This window comes from Oncorhynchus tshawytscha, linkage group LG11, assembly GCF_018296145.1.
Source record: "Oncorhynchus tshawytscha isolate Ot180627B linkage group LG11, Otsh_v2.0, whole genome shotgun sequence".
Classification (NCBI taxonomy): Eukaryota; Metazoa; Chordata; class Actinopteri; order Salmoniformes; family Salmonidae; genus Oncorhynchus; species Oncorhynchus tshawytscha.
Window position 1 is genome coordinate 25353271 of NC_056439.1, and position 26670 is coordinate 25379940.

The following is a 26670-nucleotide window of genomic DNA, read 5'->3' on the forward strand; positions in this document are numbered from 1 at the left end:
CCATGTCAGACTCTCGTTAAACTGAAGAAGTTTAGTCCACAGAGATCAATTACAAGTAACCAGACTCCTCTCCTCCTGGTCCTCTGCTGCACCCACCCCCCATAGACGGGGGCCGAGGCTACCGTTGCCCTACTATTCCTATACTGTATTGTCTGTGTATACTCGCTGGTCATTATAGACGGTGAAATAGCGTTTACCTCAGCCAAACCCTACAGGAGGGGAATATACCGGAAGCAAACACATTGCTGTGTTAAAGTTCGTCAGGAGCTCTGTTTTATGGCGGTTCTTCTGTCTCTCATTTTGAGTTTTACTGCCTCTGCGTGCGTTTCCCGTCAATGCTGTTGAAATATACCGTCCCTAACAAACGACAGAACAGAACTGGACTCTGCACTCTCCTTTCGCTCGTGGCTGTGATTTCCTGGATATGACAGAATGAGTAGAAAGATGCAGGAGTTTAGACAGGGACCAGTAATCCACCCAGACCAATACATCAGAATGTTTAACTGTCCCTGTGACACTTGACTAGGGGATATCTCCAAATTCGTGACTATCCAGTACATCCTTCTGTTTCATGAACTGGATTCTGCATTAGTCTTTGTAGCAGAAGCAGACCCAGTCCGCTGTCTGGTACCTTACTCCTTCCTAAACTTGGAGCGTTGCTCTCGGTTTCATCACCTAATCCCATTGCAGTAACTGTGAATCTTACCAAAGACAGACAAAAACACAGCTCTTAACCTGCGCAGCAGTCATGCTAAGAGGATAGATGGGCAGGGAGGGTTTTCAGGAAGCTTAGCTGTCTAGTTGGTGTTTTACCTTTTACCTGTGTGTGTGTGTCCAGTGATTCAGGTCGAGGGAGCAGCCTGTTGGACAGAGCCATAGCAGACCGAAGGACGCTCAATGCCATGACGCTGCCTGACTTCAGTGATCCAGAGACGGGTAAGTCTAACCTCACTACCACTACCTCGCAACCATAGAGAAATGGAGAGGAGTTATAAAAGCAGGACACTAGCTTACCCCAGGACACTTAACATGTAGCCTGAGTGTGTGTCTGTCTGTGCCATCAGGGGCTTGACAGTGACAGCAGTGGAGTTGGCAAGAGAACAAACAGATATGTGACCAGGCTACTTAACATGGTCGCTATCCCATTATGAGGGAAGCAGAAAGCTTCAAATGCCTGTAGGTCATGAAAATGTATTAAAATGAATCCCAGGGACATGCAGGTTAAAGCCTGTCTAGCAGCAGCTACATATATTCACATGAATCTACTACTGTAACTGTACATCCCTGTCCAAGTCTCTGTCGTCACACTGTGTCCCGTCTCAACATGACTACTGTATCTACAACCACACCTGTATATTGCTCTCTGTCTCCATGGCTACAGGGTTTATGGCTATACTGGAGTAAACTACAAGCTGCTGCTGTTAAGGGCTGAACCTCCGAACAACCACTCAGCCTTTTACTGAGTGATCAGAGCAGTAGAAGTGGTGGGTTAGAGATTCAGCCAAGGAATACCATTCTAACAGCGGAGGCTGGTGGGAGGAGCTATAGGAGGATGGGCTCTTTGTAATGGCTGGAATGGAATTGATGGAATGGAGTTCAACATGTGGTTTCCATTTGTTTGATGTGATTTATTCCATTCCAGCCATTTAAAATGAGCCATTACTCCTCTCACCAGCCTCCTCAGCAGTCTAGAAAAGAAAAGAAAAAATATATATAAAGGTCTCTTGTCATTGCAGCTAGAAAACGACACTAAAGCAGTCTGTCCAGACATTTTAAACATCACATCTTGTATTTCCCCATTCTGTCAGAGGTGTGAAGACACACCCTGTAGACTACATCCTGTCAAAGTGTGTGACCGTTGATCAACATCTTTCATTTTCTAAATATTTAATGTTTTTTACTGCAGTGTTCAATGTCCAACAGCTTTTCCTTCCTATCACAATAAAGGCTTTTATCTGTGTGTAACACCATACCGTATCAGAGTATACTGAAAAAATATATAAACGCAACATGCCACAATTAAAAAAATGTTACAGTTACATATAAGGAAATCATTCAGTTTAAGTCAATTCATTAGGCCCTAATCTATGGATTTTACATGACTGGGTAAGGGGTGGGGGAGCCAGGCCCAGCCAATCAGAATGAGTTTTTCCCCACAAAGACAGAAATACTCCTCAGACTGATCAACCGGAAAGGTCTCTCTAAGTCAGCTACGCCATTTTCTCTACTTTCAGTTAGCTGTTGCTAAGGAAAGGCTGCAGTCTTCATATGTTCTGTGTTTTATATATATATCTGTGTCATCTTTTACTTTTCTGTTGTTTCTAGTCTCTGGCTCCTCCTCTCTCTCGGGGTCCGAGCCCGCCTCCCCTTCTTCCCCTCTCTTTCACGCCGGCCCCTCCCACCTCCCTCCACCCATCACACCCCCCAGGGCCGACCCCCCGAAGCCGGCCGGCGGCCATCATGCTTTCTGTGACCACACCCCTCGACGAGAGTCCACCAATAGTAATGCTCCTCTGCACCACGTGCGGCCAATGGCATGTTGTGGCGTGCGTGACTCACTGCCCAATCACAACCATGCTTGCTGAGTGTGCGTTTTTTTTTAACTCGTCCAAAATGGCACCCTTTTCCCTACATAGTGCACTAGTTTTGACTCTGGTGTAGTGCACTATAGGTAATGGGGTGCCATTTAGAAAGTGACTTCACTGATTAAGCCCTAGATACAGTAGTTGTAGTGTACCAGTGTTCTGGGCTGTGTGTGTTCTATGTATAGTTCCTTAACAATGCTAAAAACCATGCTGGAAAGGACGAGGTGAAAACCTATCATAGACAGCCAGCACAGTATGATTTGGGTCGGCCCAATAGTGAGTCGGGTGTGTCCAGTCCTGTGGGCATAACGGGATCCTGTCCTATCGCCACGGAGACACTGAGTGGACGACGTTAAGTCCCTAATCTGCCTGAGAAACAACAACCTCTGACAAACAAGATGTCAGTTCAGTTGGCATGGAGTTTGTATGTTTTGGGGTTAACAGAGGAAGTGTAGGATACAGAGTGTGAGGAGAGGTTCTGGTTAGACACTAGTACTACAGGTACACTACCGGCAATACAGGTAAAAACCCACCCGCACTCGCTCAAGCACGCTCACTCTCCACACACACACACACATACACACGTCACAGTACTTCCTGTTATGTTCTCTCCTCTATCTAGCTCTTTGTGTCCCCTGGCTTTCTCTTTCTATTCATCACTCTGTTCATTTGTCCTTTGGTGTTCTATCTTTCCCTCGTCTCCTTCCATTGTACCATTTTATGTTTTACTGCTTGATAAAGGGTTGGATTGAGGCACTTCAAATAACCACAGTGTATTTACACCTGCAATAGAGGTCCAAGGTTTTTGTGTTTGCCCATCACAATGCATGTTTGATGTTTAAATAAGGAACGTGATAAAGGTAATTTTAAGGAAGGAAAAGCTTGCACTGGTGGCAATAGCAACCACAAAAAACGTGCAGGGGTGAAGCAGTTTAGGATGGATTGGATTGACACATTGATAGTGAATCATTGTGTGGATCCATTTTCACTGGCACTACCTTAGCATAAATAACTTCAGCAGTCACTAATGTTAGTGTCTTTTTGAAATGTTTCTGTTAAGTATACTTCAGTTTTGTTGTTGAGTGGAAGTGATTTTAAAGTTTTCTCCTAGCTGTATCTCTTTAATTTTCCCTCTTTAATTAATTTTCTATTTTAAGTAATCTTTGTTCTTTGTTGTTTGTTGATTTGTTATTTTAAAGGCAGCCCTCCAGATGCTAACTTTCATCAGTATCATGGTTTTTACTCCATGTTTTCAGTTTGTAAGTAGCGCTTTTCTCCCTCCGCTCCCTCTCTCCCACTGACGCTGGACTCTGACTGATGTATCACGCCTCCTGGCCTTGGCCTGATTTTTCTTTTCCTCCACAGTCAATGTATCCATCCGTCACCACCAACCCACCTGCCTGTCCCTCTGTCTGTCTGGTCTCCTAAAGTCAGTCAGTCATCCACCACGTGTGGACCATACCGGAGGCTGTCCGGCCGCTATTCGCTAGCTCACCTTATTTTCTGTTTTGTTTTGCTTAATTTATTCATTTTTGTCCTCAGGCTCTTTGTGCTACAGCTAAACAATTAGCTCACTGAGCTTCCTGACTCGGTGGGCCAACTATGGAGTAGGCAGCTCCATAATTAAAGAGGCAGTATCATTTCCCCTGGCTGGCTGCTCTATTCTATCCACCAGACACACAGCCTTATCGTATGGGCTCCCTCCACCATACAATACAGAGCTCATTAGCCAGACCAATCCCAGACGGGCTAGCGGTGTTTTTGTTTTTTCATTTGTAATTGTATTTGTGTTTAGTTAAAGAGCTATGGACTGTGTTGTCCATGACTGACTGTTGTGTTGTAGAGACCAGTTAGTTTCACTGCTGGGCCTCTAGGCTTTCACAGACTATTAATAGGTTTCATTTAAGCTTCCCGAACACACACAAGCCACACTCTTGTCATACGTCCAGCCCGGTGTTCTTTGACATTCTCTTGGACTTCACTAGAAACAAAACAAAAAAGGGGAATGGATGAGGAGGAAGCAGCTCTGTCCTCTCATGCCCCAGTGAAATGGATACTGTTTCTTTAAGAACATGTAGATTCTTTCTGTGCTGCTGTGAACTGACAACCCACCCTCCACATCGCTCTCCATTAGTGCCTTGCGCTTTGTACCTTGCATGAAGGCACTTTTGGCTACCCTTTTAGGCCGCTGTGCGTGTGAGAGAGTGTTTGTGTACTTTTTCCTAACTGCATGGATTACCATTTTCACTCATCCAGGTTAAGATTACACCAGTTTAATCCAGGCTTAATTTGACCCTTTCACCTGCAGTGGGTGCCATTTAATTGACTTCATTGGATAAAACGAGTATCTACAGCCTGCTTGGTGACACAGCTGTCTGTCTTGATGGTACAGCTCCTGGTGCTCTTTCTCCATCTATCCAGGGACCTTTTAAAATAATCAATCCCTCCACTCAACCGGGTGTTCCTTCCTTCTGCGATAAACCTTCTTCAGCCATATCAAGTTGGTGTGTCCATAGAAATAGAATGACTAGAACAGGCAAAACCCTTCAGACCTTGCCAATATGCTCAATTTGGCTGTGTAGTTCCATGGTTGACGCTGGATGCATCCCAAATGGCACCCTATTCCAGATATAGTGCACTACTTTTGAACAGAGCCGGTGTCTCCAGTCTGCATGCTAAATGTGGGCGCTAGGGCTGAGACTGGGGCTCTGTAGGCTTAGTGCTGCTGTGAGGGTGGGAAGAGTATCGATCTCAGGCCCTGAGTCCCAAATGGCATCCTATTCCCTTTACAGTGCACTACTTTTGACCAGGGTACATAGGGCTCTGATCAAAAGTAGTACGCTATATATGGAATAGGATGCAATTTGGGACACTGACAGGGTTTGTAGGTGCATACTGTGTGACTGTCGCTTCAGTCAATAACCAGGGAGCCAGAGAGAAGGCAAACATGTTATTTTTCTGATATGAGAGAGAAGAGTGAAGCAGTTTGACGCGAAAGGCTGCCTGCCTGCCTGTAATCCTGTGGTGTGGGTGTTCAGAGTGAAGGATGAGATTGTGTAGTTGTAGGAGAGAGACTTCTTTGAGGAGCTATTGTGTTCAGATCATAGAGCTATAACCATATAGGACAGTATATGTATGGTTCAGATTGTGTTCATCACTCGTGTGTGTTGAGGCAATAAAAGGAGTCGGTGTTGTGTTTTATGGCCAGTCGGTAGTAATGGTGAGTGACGTCTGTTGAGGAGAAGAGTACATGTTAAAGCATTCATGTGGACCATAGATGGATGCTACTGGTTGTTAAAGGGTCTATAGCGTAAGAGTCACTGAGCTCCAGTATGCAGAAAGTGTGTGTGTGTGTGAGAGTGAAGTGGCCGTGTGTGCCTCACCAAAAGCCTGCCATGCAGATTGAGAACCCAGAGACTGATTCCTATTCCCATTTCACTAAATCCTCTTAGCAGCATTTCAGCTTAAACACAAATCAAATCTCTCCTCCCAACTCGCAAGACCTTATCAAAAACATCTCTCTATTGCCAGGGATATTTTCTCTCCCCCCTAAATTCATCACAGGACTTTTCTTTGCCCCGGTGCTTTCACTAGATCTTCTTGACAGGATTTGAAGATAGGGACCATTTGTGCTTTAATCTAAAGCTCTTTAAGGCCAATAATGAAAGCTCTCTCGCTCTTTAGAGCCGGGGAAAGTAGTATCCACTCCAAATAGTATTTTCCACCAACTCCAGTCCCAAATCAGTTGGCCTAGTTTGTACAGCTACAGCCAGGTTATTGTATGTCTATACGTCTGGATATGTGAAACAGTGGTTTGCAAGGATAATCGACAGTTAATAGCTGCTGACTTAGTAACGCTGCCTGTCACTAGTAGCCTATATAACATGAAGCTTTTTGTGAAGGCATGAAGCCATCTGCGTGTGAAGTTTTGTGCAGCTGATGTCATGAACGATGGATGCAGAATGAGTGGAGTAACATTAGCCTAAGGTTGCATCCTTTTACCATGAGGAGGTGCTGGTGCTGCTGTGCTTACCCCCTCTTCTCCCCTGTCGTCCTCTCCTCCTCCCCCTCTATCTGCAGGCTCGGTCCACGCCACATCCATGGCGGCGTCGCGGGTGGAACAGGCCCTGTCAGAGGTGGCCTCCTCCATGCAGAGCAGTGCCCCCAAACATGGACCCCTACACCCCTGGATGACTCTGGCTCAGATCTGGCTCCACGCAGGTATGGTAGTACACTATAACAGAAAGCTATGGTAGTACACTATAACAGAAAGCTATGGTCGTACACTATTCTTTTTTTACCTTTTAACTAGGCAAGTCAGTTAAGAACAAATTCTTATTTTCAATGACGGCCTAGGAACAGTGGGTTAACTGCCTGTTCAGGGGCAGAACAACAGATTTGTACTTTGTCAGCTTGGGGGTTTGAACTTGCAACCTTCCAGTTACTAGCCCAACGCTCTAACCACTAGGCTACCCTGCCACCTATAACACACAGCTATGGTAGTACACTACACCACTATAACACACAGCTATGGTAGTACACTATAACACACAGCTATGGTAGTACACTACACCACTATAACACACAGCTATGGTAGTACACTGAGTCACTACACCACTATAACACACAGCTATGGTAGTACACTGAGTCACTACACCACTATAACACACAGCTATGGTTGTACACTGAGTCACTACACCACTATAACACACAGCTATGGTTGTACACTGAGTCACTACACCACTATAACACACAGCTATGGTAGTACTCTACACCACTATAACACACAGCTATGGTAGTACGCTACACCACTATAACACACAGCTATGGTAGTACACTACAACCCCTATAGCACACAGCTATGGTAGTACACTACACCACTATAACACACAGCTATGGTAGTACACTACACCACAATAACACACAGCTATGGTAGTACACTATACCCCTATAACACACAGCTTTGGTAGTACACTACACCACTATGACACACAGCTATGGTAGTACACTATAACACACAGCTATGGTAGTACACTACACCACTATAACACACAGCTATGGTAGTACACTACACCACTATAACACACAGCTATGGTAGTACACTACACCACTATAACACACAGCTATGGTAGTACACTACACCACTATAACACATAGCTATGGTAGTACACTACACCACTATAACACACAGCTATGGTAGTACACTATACCCCTAACACACAGCTTTGGTAGTACACTACACCACTATAACACACAGCTATGGTAGTACACTATAACCCCTATAACACACAGCTATGGTAGTACACTACAACCCCTAACACACAGCTATGGTAGTACACTATAACACACAGCTATGGTAGTACACTATAACACACAGCTATGGTAGTACACTATAACACACAGCTATGGTAGTACACTATAACACACAGCTATGGTTGTACACTATAACACACAGCTATGGTTGTACACTGTAACACACAGCTATGGTAGTACACTGAGTCACTACACCTCTGTCAGTAACACACAGGCTGGACAGCCAGAGGGGAGTTAGTATAATGCTGCTGTACTATCCTGCTGTTATTGTATTATACCCTTATCCTACTCTCATTAATTATGTGTACCAAAAATGATATCCATTATCCAGAATGATATCCTGGAGTTGTGTGTTGTGTGCACTTGTGTTCATGCATGTGTATGGTGTTAGTGATTGGCAGGGTGGGAGTGGTAATCCATTGACTCAGGGGAGGTGGGGTAGCAGACAGCAGCTTAATGGAATCGATATGTTCCTGTGAGGTGGTCTGACTGTTAAGCGTTAACATATCCCAGGCAGGGCCTCCTGGACTGTTGCTGCTGCCTTTCATTTGCAGTCCTCCTGCGATGGGTGGGAAAGAACACACACACACACTGACTGCTTTATGTGGTCATTATCCTTATCGCCATCCTTAGATACTTAGATACTCACACTGATAAGAAAACCAAGGGGATGTCACCTCCCAATAAAACTGCCTCTCTTTGAATCAGCTCTGAAAGGGAGATATAAGGATGGATGGGGGCATTGTGAGAGGATAGGGGGGCATTGAGAGAAGGAAATGGGGTGAGAGAAAGAAGGGGAAGTTAGAGAGAGGATAGAGAAAAATGGGGCGAAGGCAAGTAGAGAGAAGACTAGAAGGAGGGGGAGTGCAGGGAGAGGGAGATGAATCCGCTCCTGCTCTCACTGCAGAGCGTTGAAATGCCAGAAGCGGAGGCCAGAGCAGAGCAAGGTCCCCTCCCTCCCTCAGCCAGCTGCTACTGCTTGCCTATCTAGTAGTGCTGCTGAGGCTTTGTGAACCAACCCCAAACAGTCTCGTCCACACACACACACACACACACGCTGCTGGAGGGTGAGCAGGGCTGTGGCGCTCCATGAAGATTTTCCAAAATGCCAGAGAATGGATAGATGGGGGATGGTGTCCTGGATATAACCTCCTTTCTCTGGGACCAACAAATGAGGACAGCACTGGAGGCTTAGCTGGCTGCTCAGAGAACAGCCTGCCTGGAGACAGACACATAGACAGACACATAGACAGACACATAGACAGACACATAGACAGACACATAGACAGACACATAGACAGACACATAGACAGACACATAGACAGACACATAGACAGACACATAGACAGACACATAGACAGACACACAGACAGACACACAGACAGACAGACACACAGACAGACAGACACACAGACAGACAGACAGACACATAGACAGACAGACAGACACATAGACAGACAGACACATAGACAGACAGACACATAGACAGACAGACAGACACATAGACAGACAGACACATAGACAGACAGACACATAGACAGACAGACAGACACATAGACAGACAGACACATAGACAGACAGACACATAGACAGACAGACACATAGACAGACAGACACATAGACAGACAGACACATAGACAGACAGACACATAGACAGACAGACACATAGACAGACAGACAGACACATAGACAGCAGACAGACAGACACATAGACAGACAGACAGACACATAGACAGACAGACAGACACAGACAGACAGACAGACACATAGACAGACAGACACATAGACAGACAGACACACAGACAGAGACATAGACAGACAGACAGACACATAGACAGACAGACACATAGACAGAAGACACATAGACAGACAGACACATAGACAGACAGACACATAGACAGACAGACACATAGACAGACAGACACATAGACAGACAGACAGACACATAGACAGACAGACACATAGACAGACAGACAGACACATAGACAGACAGACAGACACATAGACAGACAGACAGACACATAGACAGACAGACACATAGACAGACAGACACACAGACAGACAGACACATAGACAGACAGACACATAGACAGACAGACATAGACAGACAGACAGACACATAGACAGACAGACACATCAGACAGACAGACACATAGACAGACAGACACATAGACAGACAGACACATAGACAGATTATAGACAGACAGACACATAGACAGACAGACACATAGACAGACACATAGACAGACAGACAGACACATAGACAGACAGACAGACACATAGACAGACAGACAGACACATAGACAGACAGACAGACAGACACATAGACAGACAGACACATAGACAGACAGACACATAGACAGACAGACAGACACATAGACAGACAGACATAGACAGACAGACAGACACATAGACAGACAGACACATAGACAGACAGACACATAGACAGACAGACACATAGACAGACAGACACATAGACAGACAGACACATAGACAGACAGACACATAGACAGACAGACAGACACATAGACAGACAGACAGACACATAGACAGACAGACACATAGACAGACAGACAGACACATAGACAGACAGACACATAGACAGACAGACACATAGACAGACAGACACATAGACAGACAGACACATAGACAGACAGACACATAGACAGACAGACACATAGACAGACAGACACATAGACAGACACATAGACAGACAGACACATAGACACATAGACAGACACATAGACACATAGACACATAGACAGACACATAGACACATAGACAGACACATAGACACATAGACAGACACATAGACACATAGACAGACACATAGACACATAGACAGACACATACAGACAGACACAGACAGACACATAGACAGACAGACACATAGACAGACAGACACATAGACAGACAGACACATGTAAACAGACAGACACATAGACAGCCATACAGACAGACACATAGACAGCCATACAGACAGACACATAGACAGCCATACAGACAGACACATAGACAGCCATACAGACAGACACATAGACAGCCATACAGACAGACACATAGACAGCCATACAGACAAACAGACATATAGACAGACACACAGCCAGACACAGCCAGACACAGCCATACACGGACACAGCCATCCATACAAATATGGAAACACAGGGACAGTTTCACACAATCAGACTCACACACACACATCAGTGCCACTATAAGGTCATGTTTGCTCATAATTATTATTATAGTTTTTCAGCTATTTCACCCAAAAGGAAGACCAATAGGAGACATGATATGATCTTTGGATGTAAGTCTGTTTTATTGCTTTTGGAAAACTCACTTTCAAGTCTCTGTCTGTATGTGATCTATGGGCTTTACTTTAAACCCTTATTTACAAAGCAATAAGGTGTGTGTGTGTGTGTGTGTGAAATGTTTATCAGGCTGGCTGCCACCTGCTAGAAGCTCTCATTTCCTCTCTTGATGAAATCATTAAGTCAAAAGACAGCTATCACCCCTCTGGTCTGCTGCACCTCCCATTACCATAGGAAGTGTGGGTCTGTCTGAAACGGTTTCTGTTAGTCAGTCAGTGTATGTCCTAGTTATTTGTGTCAGTGTGTCACCTCACGGTCCTCCTCTCCCCTATTTACTCTCTTTCCTATCTCAACCTCTCTCTAGCGGAGGTGTACATTGGCATGGGCAAGCCTGCGGAGGCGACGGCCTGCACCCAGGAGGCTGCCAACCTGTTCCCCATGTCCCACAACGTGCTGTTTATGCGGGGCCAGGTGGCTGAGCTGCGGGGCAACGTGGACGAGGCCAAACGCTGGTACGAGGAGGCCCTCTCCATCAGCCCCACCCACGTCAAGACCATGCAGAGACTGGTGAGTGTCTCTTCTGTTCCCCTCTTCTCTGTCTCTCGCTATCTCTTTCATCATCAGCCCCACCCACATCAAGACGATGCAGAGACTGGTGAGTCCTGAACCTCTACATCCCTCTGTTCACATCCGTTCTGTTCTCCCTCTCTCTCGTCTTCCCTACTACTGCCACGTCAACCATGCAGTCTGACAGCTGACAATCTGTCACTCTTATGGGCCACCCAGTCCCATATCCATAGTGCCTCCCATAGAGTCGCTCTCTCAGGTCATAGTCAAGTGGTGCAGACCGAGGGGGGAAGCCCATTGTTACTGTCACTCTGTAAACCTCCATGCTGCTTGCTCATCACTTTGAATGGAGAGACTGCAGGTCTGACTCATGCTGTTAGCAGATTAGCTTTTCGTTCTGTTTATTACAAACGAGACACTTTTGGGATGAAAAGGCTGCATTGAGCCTAATGAAAAGGGCCTTTTGGAGGAGAAGGGGAGAGATACCGAGAGAGAACAAGAACAAGAGACACAGCATCTCTCTATCTGATGAGCTCATAGTAAAAACCCAATTATGGAAATTGAAAATGGGAGCTTGTGATTGGTTTGTGGTGAATGCAGAATAAACCCAGAAGAACCCACCACATTGTGCTGTGTCAGCACCTCAAGCAGGGGGATTGTCCAATCTGTTCTTTTTACACGCTCTCTCTCTCTCACACTTTCTTTCTCTCTCTCACACTTTCTCTCTCTCACACTTTCTTTCTCTCTTTCACTCTCTCTCTTTCTCCCTCGCTATTTCTTTCTCGCACTCTTTCTTTCTCTCTCTCTCATATACTGTACAGCTTGGCGCAAAAGTGAGAAGTTTAGAGCTTCTCTACTGGGTTGTGACTGTAAACAGTCTAGCTAGAATGGGATAATGCCTGAGGCTGTAGTGGAGAACTGTCTTATTGTGTGGGCCTGTTCACTCAACTGTACGCGCGTGCAGATCTGTGTCCTTACGTCTCTAGGATGAGATGGTGCTGAGACAGGAACAGGATTTGTCCTCTAGCAGCAAAGAGAAGAGCAGCTTTATTGGCTGACTGACTAAAGGAAATAGTCCTTATTCCCCATGACCTGATTTGTGTTCTCTGCTGATAACTCTTCTCTCTCTGTGTTCGATTTCCCAGTTCAAAGTCTCTGCTTTGACTGTGTTCTAGTAGAAAGGCCGTGTTCCTGTATCCTGCTGAAAATGTAAATCTAATAATGTATGTGTCCGTGCGTGAGTCTGTTTTAAATGCCTTATTTTGTCTTCTACGCTAAGCTAATCACTGGGTGGAGACCTCCTTCCAACGCCTGTTGAATTATAAATGAGCCTCTTTCTTCTAGAGAAACAGGAGAGCAGTCCTGACTGCTGCCGTAGTGGGGACACACACATCCCTTACTGAGCTGAATAGTGGAGCCTCGTCCCTCTGACTGTAGTTTGCGGTGTGATGGTGACTGGAATAGTTTGTTGTGGTGGTGTGATGGATGACGTTGGGTGCGGTGTTTGGCTGCTGGGTGGTGTGATTGTTTCACCATGTGTCGCGTTGGGTGTAGCGTTTGGGATGCACAATGTTTGTCAGTCAGTCTGTCAGAGCTGATAAAGCAACGTGGTAATGGGTCTTGCACACTGTATGGCACGATTTATACACTCTTTATACTCCTCTCCCTCCATCCACCACTCTTTCCATCCCTCTGCCTTGACAGGTCAGTTTGTGGAGGGCTGTGCATCACTCCACCACTCTGACTGGCAAACGGAAAGAGAGCGAGAGAGGGACGCTGCGAGGGATGGAGCGAGAGGGCACAAGAAAGAACGGAAGGGAGGGGGGGGTCCTGCTGATACAGCTGTGACTTCTAGACTGGATCCAAGAATCAGGCTTATAGATTCCTCTCCACATTTCATCCCTCAAATCTTCCCTCCACTTTTCATGAGCTATTCATTTCCTCTCCGGACTGGCTACGACCATACTGTCCTTGGATGTACTGTGTCTGTCCGTGTGGTAACACAGATTAGTGTTGCACCGTACACCAACATTTCTGTTCTTTTTCGATACTAGAACATGAAAAACGTTTCAAATGTTTATTTTTATTTTATTTTTTACAACGCCTCCACCGTGTGGTCTCCACCGTGTGGTCTGTGGTCTCCACCGTGTCGTCTCCACCGTGCGTCCACCGTGCCTGCTCCGTGCGTCCACCGTGCCTGCTCCGTGCGTCCACCGTGCCTGCTCCGTGCGTCCACCGTGCCTGCTCCGTGCCTCCTCCGTGCCTCCACCGTGCCTCCTCCGTGTCTGCTCCGTGCCGTCCTCCGTGCCTGCCTCCTCCGTGCCTCCACCGTGCCTGCTCCGTGCGTCCACCGTGCCTGCTTCGTGCCTCCTCCGTGTCTCCACCCTGTCTCCTCCGTGTCTCCATCCGTGCCTCCTCCGTGTCTGCTCTGTGCCTCCGTGCCTCCTCCGTGTCTGCTCCGTGCCTCCACCGTGCCTCCACCGTGTCTCCACCGTGTCTCCACCGTGTCTCCACCGTGTCTCCACCGTGTCTCCACCGTGTGCCTGCCTCCACCGTGCCTGCTCCGTGCGTCCACCGTGCCTGCTCCGTGCGTCCACCGTGCCACCGTCCGTGCGTCCACCGTGCCTGCTCCGTGCGTCCACCGTGCCTGCTCCGTGCGTCCACCGTGCCTGCTCCGTGCGTCCACCGTGCCTCCTCCGTGTCTCCGCCCTGCCTCCTCCGTGCCTCCGCCGTGCCTCCTCCGTGTCTGCTCCGTGCGTCCACCGTGCCTCCTCCGTGTCTCCGCCGTGTCTCCGCCCTGTCTCCACTGTTCCTCCTCCGTGTCTCCACTGTTCCTCCTCCGTGTCTCCACTGTTCCTCCTCCGTGTCTCCACCGTTCCTCCTCCGTTCCTCCTCCGTGCCTCCTCCTTGTCTCCGCCGTGTCTCCGCCGTGCCTCCACCGTTCCTCCTCCGTGTCTCCGCCGTTCCTCCTCCGTGTCTCCACCGTTCCTCCTCCGTGTCTCCACCGTGCCTCCTCCGTGTCTCCACCGTGCCTCCTCCGTGTCTCCACCGTCCTCCTCCGTGTCTCCACCGTGCCTCCGTGTCTCCACCGTGCCTCCTCCGTGCCTCCTCCGTGTCTCCTCCGTGTCTCCACCGTTCCTCCTCCGTGTCTCCTCCGTGTCTCCACCGTGCCTCCTCCGTGTCTCCGTGTCTGCTCTGTGCCTCCTCCGTGTCTCCACCGTGCCTCCTCCGTGTCTGCTCCACTTACTCATTGCCAGCTCTAACCTGTCCGGAGGAGCCACTGCACTCACTGGGAGTCTGGGCTGCATCACCACTTATGCTGCACAAAAGTTAACACGCATCAATAATGCAACACGGCATGTAGAAAGGGTAAAACTGTTAATTACTGTTAACAAAACAATGTCCATTACAGGCTGGAACACTATAAAATTCAAGAAGATACCAGTAGCTTCCAGCTTTGTAGGCTAAATTTCCATCAATTCACTACCCTAGTACCTTGTTTGGGATAATATGCAAACTATAATGCAAAATATTGCTGATTTCAAAGCTGATTGTGACCAAAAACCTTTTTCATTCACTTCGTCTCCCCCGCCTCACATCTCTTCCAGTCAAGATAATATTTGCTTGTGCCTCGAACTGTGTTTGTGAATGACGTCATGGGTCTTGAAGAGACAGTACACACTTTTATAAAAGAAGAGATGGCTTATTCTATGCAGATGTTATTGATCAGTACCATTTTAAAATAAGTGACTTCCTCATGAAGCTGGTTGAGAGAAAGCCAATAGTGTGCAAAGCTGTCATCAAGACAAAGGGTGGCTACTTTGAAGAATCTCAAATATAAAATATATTTAAAAATCTACATCAAATCTTTTTGGTTACTACATGATTCCATATGGGTTATTTCATAGTTTTGATGTCTTCACTATTATTCGACAATGTAGAAAATAGTAACAATAAATAAAAACCCTTGAATGAGTAGGCGTGTCCAAATTTTTGACTGGTACTCTGTCTTGTTCAAGTTCTATTCTGTGACTTTGGCCAATAACCCTTTTTTTTTTGCCCTGGTATCGTTTTGGTATCCAGTATTGTGATACTAAATCTGGTATCGTATTGAAGTCAAAATTCTGGTATCGCGATATACAGTAGCACAGATCCTGTATCCCCCAACTAGCCTGTGTTACTGAGCTCTTTGATAGGCCTAGACGGGCTTATCTAGTGATGGCGCTGCACGTCTTCCAGTTTGGTGGTGGTATTATACGGGTAGTGTTTCTCTGCTAATGCTAACTCGCTGCGAACCACTACTTGATCGATCAGGTAGCAGTGGTGTGCCAGCTCTTCGATGCTGTGGGACAGTTATTAGATGTAGTTATCACTGTTTCTACTGAGAAGATGCCAACGATGCGCCGCAGCAGCCAGCGACTTTTTAACAGTTAATGCTGTTAAAGGGGCAATGACTTTTACTCCTTCTTTATTCTCTCTCTCTCTCTCTCTCTGTCTCTCGAAGTCTTCAATTTAAATGGAGTTGGTGTTAATGCAGGAAGGGCAGGGTCCAGACTTCTCCTATTTCTGTATTCTCTTTCCTTTTCTCTCCATATCACTCTCTCCATCTATGCTTGTGGCGTGTCCCAGGGGTGTCTGTCTCTGGCTACAGTGCCAGTCCTGCTTTCCCACACACATTTGACTAATTAAGCAGCGTAGCAGCTCAGAGCAGCTTGCTGCGGCCGGGACCACAGCCACACATCACTCTTTGTCAGTTCTGCTGTATCTGAGCTTTTTCATTTTGGATTTATTTTGGCGTCTGTTTCGTTGGTCTCCGCAATAAGCAGGCTTGTCACATCTCAACAGCCTGTCAACTCAGGGGAGCGACAGGGGGCACATATACACACACACACACACACCTCTATGTCATTCAGCCAGAGTTCTGTGGAGAGGTACAGGGTGGAGGAGATGGCTCTCCTTGGCCTCTAACTGTGCTGACTGCTCTCTCCTCTCTTGCTCTTTCTCTCTCTCGCGCTCTCTTTCCCTGTCTCGCTCTCTTCTCAATCTCTTTCCTCTTCTCTTTCTCTCTCGTTCTCTCTCTCTCTGTGTGTGTCTGTCCGTTTGAGCCCTTTTCTCTCCATGGAGCCTTGGGGAAAGAGCCTCAAGGTTGCTCTGTGAATGATTTAGCTGTCTACTGTAGCGACAACGGCTGACCTTTTTGTGTTAGATTAACAGTTACTTAGCCTGGTTTTTAAAGGCTGGCTGCTTTGATAAGTTAATTGAAAGGATGAGATTACATGAGTGTAGGACGTGACTAAATGGAGTGTGTGATTGTACAGTTCTCTTTCTCTCGTGTGTGTGTGTCACTAGGATGGAGTCAGCTGGGCAGTGATAAACAGAAGGGTTTAAACTCCGCTCCTCTCTGAGTCGGTGTTACAGACTATTAACTCTCCCTCTGTTCTCGGGTCTGATCCTGCACCAGCTGCAGCGGTACAGCCTGGCAGAGAACATTGTTCACCCCTCTCTCACTCCTTCACTATGTCACTCACTCACTCATTCTCTCTCCCCATCTCCTAGGGTCTGATCCTGCACCAGCTGCAGCGGTACAGCCTGGCAGAGAAGATCCTTCGGGATGCGGTGCAGGTGAACTCGACGGCCCACGACGTGTGGAACAGCCTGGGGGAGGTGCTGCAGGCTCAGGGCAACGCTGCTGCCGCTACAGAGTGTTTCCTCACCGCCCTGGAGCTAGAGGCCTCCAGCCCCATACTCCCCTTCACCATCATACCACGACAACTCTGACCTGGGAGAGAGAGGCGTGTGCGCGCGCACACACACACACACACACACACACACAAGCTGCTTTATCCCCCCAGTGTGAAGGTGCCAAAAACCTTCCTCAGAAGCGCCACCATCAACCACCCTGTGATGTCTCGGGCCCATCTCTTTCATCCCAATGAGATTAGACAACTACCTCTCTCCTCTTGAGGCCATTCATAGCCCTAGCTAGATGACCTGGAGGGAGGGACCATGGACAAAAAATCCAAACACTGATTATCTGGTCTAATATACATCAATGTAACTGTTGTTGCCATGCCAACACCAATGTGCTGTCTCCGCCCCCTAGTCTCTGCTGTGACCACTGTATCGTATACCACAACCCCTTGCTGTGCCTGACTATGACTCCTGCACTCCAGCCTTTATCTAATCTACACTGAGCAAAAATATAAACGCAACATGTAAAGTGTTGGTCCCATGTTTCATGAACTGGAAGATCCCAGAAATTTTCCACATGCACAAAAAGGTTATTTCTCTCAAATGTTGTGCATACATTTGTTTACATCCCTGTTATTGAGCATTTCTCCTTTGCCAAGTCCATCCACTTGACAGGTGTGGCATATCAAGAAGCTGATTAAACAGCATGCTCACTACATAGGTGCACCATGTGCTGGGGACACTAAAATGCCACTCAAAGTGCAGTTTTGTCACATAACACAATGCCACAGATGTCTCAAGTTTTGAGGGAGTGTGCAATTGGTATGCTGACTGCAGGAATGTCCACCAGAGATGTTGCCAGAGAATTTAATGTTAATTTCTCTACCATAAGCCGCCTCCAACGTTGTTTTAGAGAATTTGGCAGTAAGTCCAACCGGCCTCACAACCATAGACCACGTGTAACCACGCTAGCCCAGGACCTCCTCATCCGGTTTCTTCACCTGTGGGATCGTCTGAGACCAGCCATCTAGGTAGCTGATGAAACTGAGTATTTCTGTCTGTAATAAAGCCCTTTTGTGGGGGAAAATTATTTCTGATCGGCTGGGCCTGGCTCCCAAGTGGGTAGGCCTATGCCCTCCCAAGCCCACACATGGCTGCGCCCCTGCCCAATCATGTGAAATCCATAGATTAGGGCCTAATGAATTTATTTCAATTGACTGATTTTTCCTTTGCCAAGATAATCCATCCACCTGACAGGTGTGAACTGTAACTCTGTGAACTGTAACTAAAATCGTTGAAGTTGTTGTATGTTGCATTTTATATTTTTGTTCAGTATCCATGGCGGGGGGGAGTTAGCCGTACAGGCTGGCTACTCACTGATCCATCTGTTTTCTCTGGTTGTTGATCGATGGGAGAGGAGAAGGAGGGTGCAGAGGGACTTTCAGGCAGACAGAGTTGCAGAGGTTTGCATTCCAGATGACATGGACAATGTAGTGCTATGCAGCGGACAATGGCTGACTACAGTGGTACATACCATCACCAGACCCCCCCCATGTCTGTGCTGGTGAATTGTTGTAGCTTTCAACCCAAATGATGCTGACTGTGTTTAACCTGACAATGCTTGTATGTATGTATGGTATGCGTGTCTGTGCGTGTGTATATATGCACCTGTTTGTATGTGCGTTTGTACATTTGCGTGTTCAAAAGGCTTTTCGTTATTTGTTCATGGAGAAAAAAAACTGTTAAAGAAGTTACACACTGTCACTTGAAAGATGTATATTTTATGGTGAAACTATAGTTTACATGATATCCCACACTCTGAGTGTGGAAGGCCTCACACACGTGTCGTGAGGTTGTGTCCTTTTGCTGTTCCTCTGCATCCCAAAATGCAACAGTTTAAAAACAGGTGATGTTACTGCGTTTGAAATGAGCTCCTCCTCCTCGATGAAGTTCATCAGATGCACCCTCAGCGGGTTGGTATAAACGGAAACATCTGATTTACCGTATCTTCAATGTGGGGGCCCCATTCAGGCAAGTGTTTTATGCCTGCTACGTTAGGTTACATCCCATGTAGTTATTTCAGTTACTGTAACCTTAAATCCGTTAGGTCACAAGCTCACTGATGTGAATGCCAAAAACAGTGATTCTAAAACACTTAATGTCTTGTCTATGGTTTCTTTCTGTCCAAAACAAATGACTTTTTTTTTCACATTACCTTTGATTATAAGTGCAGATTATTATTTCTGACTGGTAATTATTAATGTTCATTATTTTAGACGTTTAAATTATATTTTACAGTGAATGACATTACAGAGGCGTCACAAACACTGCAATATGCTTCTTTGAGTAGATTGTACTTGAAGTACACAGTGGAGAGGAGCTGACTGTTTTCAGCTCAGTTATAGGGTACATATGTAAATGTTTCTCGTCTGCTGTAGTACTTCTTTGAATGCAGAATCTACCTAGCAACCACAATAGGAGCCTGCATGGCATGTCCCGTTGTGAATGGCCAGTATGCCCCAGGCCTCTGGTTTGATATGGTCCAACCAACAGCAGCATTGAGACAGCATGTCTGTCTGTCTGGTCCTATAGCACATATATGATACAACTGGACAAACTATAATGATGTCAATAAAAAAGTGATTGGAATAAATACAGTGACGTAATGTAATATACACTAATGTGATCAGGTATGGTTGTGTATCTGACACACAAAAATGCAGTGTATCATCCATGTTGAGAATCCCTTGCCCTCTGAAATACATCAGAGAGCAAGACACTACTTGGGCCTGTTGTTACGGTAACCTCTAGTGATGTGAGACATTTCCAGGACTTCAGTGTAGTGTGTTGCTGGACTAAGAAGACGTAGGACGTGTGTGTTTGGGGATCTAGTGGCAGCCAGGTTCTGTCTGCGCTGTTGTCTCTGTTGTACTAGAAAGACCAGAGCAGTCAGTCTGGATAAGAACAAACAGTCTGTCTCAACAGGGAATGAATGGCTTACATGTTAGATGGTGATGGCAGAGTGAGTTGCCTGTTGTTTATTTTCCCCTAATCTTTACTCTTTCAAAAAGAGAAACATCACCATTCATGAATATTGGATGAGTTCTGAGTCTCCCTGATTTGTTACGTGTGTGTATGTGCGCATACCTTATTATACGTTTGCGCATACCTTGTTATAAGTTCTAAAAAAATATCATAGATTGATGTAGGCATTTCAGGAGTTCAGAAATAAGTACAAACCGAGGGGAAAGACGAGGAAGCGCTTCCAGAAAAAGGAGGAACATAATGGATGAGGGAGGGTTATGAAACCAGAAGGGCTGATAGGAGAAAGGAGGGAGTAGAGGAATGAAGGAAATGGGAGGAAGGGTGTGAAGGGGTTGATTTAATGCACACCAGCCCTGCCTTAAACAAATGAGAGTCCCCTGTCTGGCTCGACTCTGCTCGGGATGGAGCATGCGGCGTGGCGCTGTGTAGTAAATCTCCAGGGGAATGCCAGGCTGTGTTCTGTAATTGAAAATTTATAGAAGTGATTGAGCAGGAGGTTATTAAGAACATTGAGAGAGAGTGCGGTGGCGGTGAGGACAGCAGCGTTATTACAGTGCCAAGGCCCCTGGGAGACCCCACTGCCTAGCTGTTTGCTCTAAATCTGATACGGCGACACACAGAGCAGTGCGGCAGTGCAGTGCCGCACTCTCGTCTGCCCAGAGTTACCCAGGACTTCAAACTCAGTCACCTCACAGCTCAACTCACACTGGAATAGACTCATTGGGCCGGCTCAAGACGGCAGCAGCCTCAACCATACAGATAGACTCAGTGGCACAAAATGGGCTGTCTCCTCTCCTCCCTGGCTGCTCTTGCTAGGTTAGAAGAAGCACCCATGTCCCTGCCTGTCACAGCAACACTCAGTCCTCCCTCCACTGCAACCCTCCTCCTCCTCCTGTTGTCCTCACTCTCCCTTTCCCTCATTCTTCTACATACCAGAAAGGGTAGCAAAGCAGTTCAGTTCAGGGTTGGCTGACTCTTTCTCTGTAGCTCACACAGGCAGCTGCAGTTGAGCTGGACAATCATCTGTTCATTTATTTGTAAGTAAGGAAAGGGGAAACTAAGAGTAGTGACCTTGCGTTTATGCCGAGGTAACAACCTTAAAAACACACAAGGAAGGTGAGGAAGGGGTACAGAGAAAGACTGACTGAATGAGAGGCCCTGCTGCAGTCCCCCCTCCTATCCCCACAGGTCTTTGCTGCTAACAGGGAATGGTGAGTGAAACGTAGACCGGACTCTCCTCCCCCCTGACCCCCATCCCTGCAACACACACATACCTCTCCTCTCCCCACCCTGCAGTCCAGTCCACATCACTTCTGCTGGCTCATCCCTTTCTGTCAGCTGCCACTCCCTCCCTGCCTGCCTCCCTCCTTGCGTGCCTCCCCGCTGAACCAACGCTAATGCGGCACGGCGGTCTCCCCCAGCCACACAGCCAATTACACACGCACACACCCACAAACACGCACACCACTCCCCCATCGTCCGTCCCTGAGCTGGGCACCTGCCAACTACCCCTCTCAGATGTACAGCTGAACTGCTTACCCACCAATCACATCTCTTTCACACTCTGCTGCTACGTCCCAACCAATCACAGTGATTGCCTGTAGCCCTGGACTGTTTACTGGTACACCACAGCTCAGTCTCGTGAGTTTGCCAGCCAATCACAGCGTTCCACACTGTGGCACACTAAAAACCTCTTGCCCAATCACAGTGCTCCACAGTGGAATCTGAACTGGGTTAGCAGTGCAGTGACAGGCTGCTCTACATACATACAAGCCCTCTGGGATAAGTTCATTACATATACTTAGAAAGAGAGAAGTCGGTACCACTTACCCTGAATGGAGAACTCTGTAATAAAAGACTGATTAAATCTCATTGACATATGACACACACATGGCCACGGTATATCCTCAGTCATAATGTACTGGATCTCTATATGTGACTCTGAAAAGGTAGGTTAAATGCGGAAGACATTTCGGTTGAATGCATTCAGTTGTGCAACTGAATAGGTATCCCCTTAATATCCTCATCATGTTTGTGGAATGTCATAATGATATATTCATTTCTGGATCTGTTGTGGGTGCTGTGGGCACCAGAGTTGTATTGGGATGGATATAACTGTGGTGGATTCTGTTTGTGTACCATCTTGGGAATTCCCATCTGTATGTATGGAGCAACTCACCACTACCTGTCCTCCACGTTGGTTCCTCCTTTGTTTGCTTGTTAGTTATCTCAGAGGGCCAGGTCTGTATGAAGAGAGGGTCTAGTATTTTTTTGGCAGGGGCTGGTGCTGTGTTGGAGGTGCCAGGGGCACCCTGGGATACAGAGTGGGCAGCTCAGAGGATTTGGCAGCTGTCTTGTGATCACTCCGTGGCAGTCTGTTCCTGGTTCTGTTTCCACTACCCCCTCAAACACAAATGATCAGATCACAGCAACAATGCATCCTGGCTGATGAAAAGAAATGAGAAACCTGCCCTTGACACTGACAGCACTGATGAGAATGTACTTTATTTTTTATGGTGATGTTCTGTGTCAGGCTGCATTTAAAGACATCTGAGGTCCTGTCTGTAGAAACAACCCACTAGGCACAAACAGTGTCATTTGTCAACGTATTGTGACGTGGAATCTGTGGAAAATACATTGGATTTGAAAAAAGTCAACAACAGTGCAATCTAAGCTGGGTTAGCAGTGTAGTGTCAGGCTGCTCTACATACAGTGGCAAGAAAAAGTATGTGAACCCTTTGGAATTACCTGGATTTCTGCATAAATTGGTCATCAAATTTGATCTTATCTTCATCAAGTCACAATTACAGAGATCTTACGTTTCCTGTAGTTCTTGACCAGGTTTGCACACACAGCAGCAGACCTTCTCCAGATCCTTCAGGTTTCTGGGCTGTCGCTGGGCAACACAGACTTTCAGCTCCCTCCAAAGATTTTCTATTGGGTTCAGGTCTGGAGACTGTCTAGGCCACTCCAGGACCTTGATATGCTTCTTACGGAGCCACTCCTTAGTTGCCCTGGCTGTGTGTTTCAGGTCGTTGTCATGCTGGAAGACCGAACCATGACCCATCTTCAATGCTCTTACTGAGGGAAGGAGGTTGTTGGCCAAGATCTCGCAATATATGGCCCCATCCATCCTCCCCTCAATACGGTGCAGTCTTCCTGTCTCCTATGCAGAAAAGCATCCCCAAAGAATGATGTTTCCAACTCCATGCTTCACGGTTGGGATGGTGTTCTTGGGGTTGTACTCATCCTTCTTCCTTCAAATGCGGCGAGTGGAGTTTAGACCAAAAAGCTCTATTTTTGTCTCCTCAGACCACATGACCTTCTCCCATTCCTCCTCTGGATCATCCAGATGGTCATTGGCAAACTTCAGATGGGCCTGGACTAGCGCTGGTTTGAGCAGGGGGACCTTGCGTGCGCTGCAGGATTTTAACCGTTGTTGCCTTCTCACCAAGCTGATTGCCTATTGTCCTGTAGCCCATCCCAGGGTTGTGCAGGTCTACAATTTTATCCCCGATGTCCTTACACAGCTCTCTGGTCTTGGCCATTGTGGAGAGGTTGTAGTCTGTTTGATTGAGTGTGTGGACAGGTGTCTTTTATACAGGTAACGAGTTCAAACAGGTGCAGTTAATACAGGTAATGAGTGGAGAACAGGAGGGCTTCTTAAAGAAAAACTAACATGTCTGTGAGAGACGGAATTCTTACTAGTTGGTAGGTGATCAGATACTTATGTCATGCAATAAAATGCAAATTAATTACTTAAAAATCATACAGTGATTTTCTGGATGTTTGTTTTAGATTCCATCTCTCACAGTTGAAGTGTACCTATGATAAAAATGACAGACCTCTACATGCTTTGTAAGTAGGAAAACCTGCAAAATCGGCAGTGTATCAAATACTTGTTCTCCCCACTGTACGTAAAACACTAAACAAGAATGGTGTTCATGGGAGGACTCCACGGAAGAAGCCACTGCTGTCCAAAAAAACATTATTGTACGTCTGAAGTTTACAAAAGTGCACATGGATGATCGACAGCGCTACTGGCAAAATATTCTGTGGACAGATGAAACTACAGTTGAGTTGTTTGGAAGGAACACACAACACTATGTGTGGAGGACAAAACCTCATCCCAACTGTAGTTGGATGAGTAAGTACAGTGGAAGTACAGTGGAGGGAGCATCATAGTTTGGGGCTGCTTTCCTGCCTCAGGGCCTGGACAGCTTGCTATCATCAACGGGAAAATGAATTCCCAAGTTTATCAAGACATTTTGCAGGAAAATGTTAGGCTATCTGTCCGCCAATTGATGCTCAACAGAAGTTGGGTAACGCAACAAGACAACAACCCAAAAGACAGAAGTAAATAAACAACAGAAGAAAATAGGCCTTCTGGAGTGGCCCAGTCAGTCCTGACCTCAATCCGATTGAGATGCTGTGGCATGACCTTGAGCAGTTCACCAGACATCCCAAGAATTTTGCTGAAATGAAACAGTTTTGTAAAGAGGAATGGTCCACAATGTATTCTGGCCGTTGTGCAGGTCTGATCCGCAACTCCAGAAAACAATTGGTTGAGGTTATTGCTGCCAAAGAAGGGTCAACCAGTTATTAAATCCAAGGGTTCACATACTTTTCCCACCCTGTACTGTGAATGTTTACACGGTGTGTTCAACAAAGACATGAAAACGTGTAATATTTTGTGTTATTAGTTTAAGCAGACTGTTTGTCTGTTGTGACCTAGATGATCAGATCAAATTTTATGACCCTCAATTTATGTAGAAACCCAGGTATTTCCAAAGGGTTCATACTTTTTCTTGCCACTGTACAAGCCCTCTGGTATAAGTTCATTACATACAGTACCAGTCAAAAGTTTGGAGACACCTATTCATTCAAGGGTTTTTCTTTACTTTTACTATTTTCTACATGGTCGAATAATTGTGACGACATCAAACATATGGAATCATGTCCTAGCCAAAAAAGTGTTAAACAAATCTAAATATATTTGAGATTCTTCAAAGTAGCTACCCTTTGCCTTGATGACAGCTTTGCACACTCTTGGCATTCTCTCAACCAGTTTCATAAGGTAGTCACCTGGAATGCATTTCAATTACCAGGTAGGCCTTGTTGATTTGTGGAATTTCTTTATTAATGCGTTTGTTGTGACAAGGTATGGTTGGCACACAGAACAGCCCTATTTGGTAAAAATAAAACACGTCCATATTATGGCAAGAACAGCTCAAATAAGCAAAGAGAAACGACAGTCCATCATTACTTTAAGACATGAAGGTCAGTCAATACGGAACATTTCAAGAACTTTGAAAGTTTCTTCAAGCGCAGTCGCAAAAACCATCAAGCGCTATGATGAAACTGGCTCTCATGAGGACCGCCACAGGAAAGGAAGACCCAGAGTTACCTTTGCTGCAGAGGATAAGTTCTGCTGCAGAGTTACCAGCCTCAGAAATTGCAGCCCAAAGAAATGCTTCACTGAGTTCAAGTAACAGACACATCTCAACATCAACAGTTCAGAGGAGACTGCGTGAGTCAGGCCTTCAAGGTCGAATTGCTGCAAAGAAACCAATACTAAAGGACACCAATAATAAGAAGAGACTTGCTTGGGTCAAGAAACACGAGCAATGGACATTAGACCGGTGGAAATCTGTCCTTTAGTCTGATGAGTCCAAATGAGAGATTTTGGGTTCCAACCGCCATGTCTTTGTGAGACGCAGAGTAGGTGAATGGATGATCTCTGCATGTGTGGTTCCCACCGTGAAGCATGGAGGAGGAGGTGTGATGGTGTGGGGGATGCTTTGCCTTTGACACTGTCTGTGATTTATTTAGAATCCAAGGCACACTTAACCAGCATGGCTACCACAGCATTCGGCAGCCATATGCCATCCCATCTGGTTTGCGCTTAGTGGGACTATCATTTTGTTTTTCAACAGGACACCCCAGGCTGTGTAAGGGCTATTTGACCAAGAACGAGAGTGATGGAGTGCTGCATCAGATGACCTGGCATCCACGATCGCCCGACCTCAACTCAATTGAGATGGTTCGGGATGAGTTTGACCGCAGAGTGAAGGAAAAGCAGCCAACAAGAGCTCCGCATATGTGGGAACTCCTTCAAGACTGTTGGAAAAGAATTCCAGGTGAAACTGGTTAAGAGAACA

General features: G+C 46.4%; 1 protein-coding gene across 2 annotated transcripts in view; it reads left to right on the forward strand.

Annotated features, from left to right (window-relative positions):
- Window positions 1–17606, forward strand: part of LOC112244960 (tetratricopeptide repeat protein 7B) — a 62637-nt gene extending 45031 nt beyond the window's left edge. Inside the window, exons 17-21 of one of the 2 annotated variants that reach the window (XM_024412865.2) lie at window positions 839–936; window positions 3785–3844; window positions 6666–6806; window positions 11571–11773; window positions 17330–17606. In XM_024412865.2, coding sequence (XP_024268633.1) covers window positions 839–936; window positions 3785–3844; window positions 6666–6806; window positions 11571–11773; window positions 17330–17551 — 724 coding nt within the window. In that variant the 3' untranslated portion in view covers window positions 17552–17606. The remainder of the gene's footprint in view (window positions 1–838; window positions 937–3784; window positions 3845–6665; window positions 6807–11570; window positions 11774–17329) is intronic. The other variant, XM_024412866.2, reaches the window with a different exon arrangement.
- The last annotated feature ends 9064 nt before the right edge of the window (window positions 17607–26670 follow it).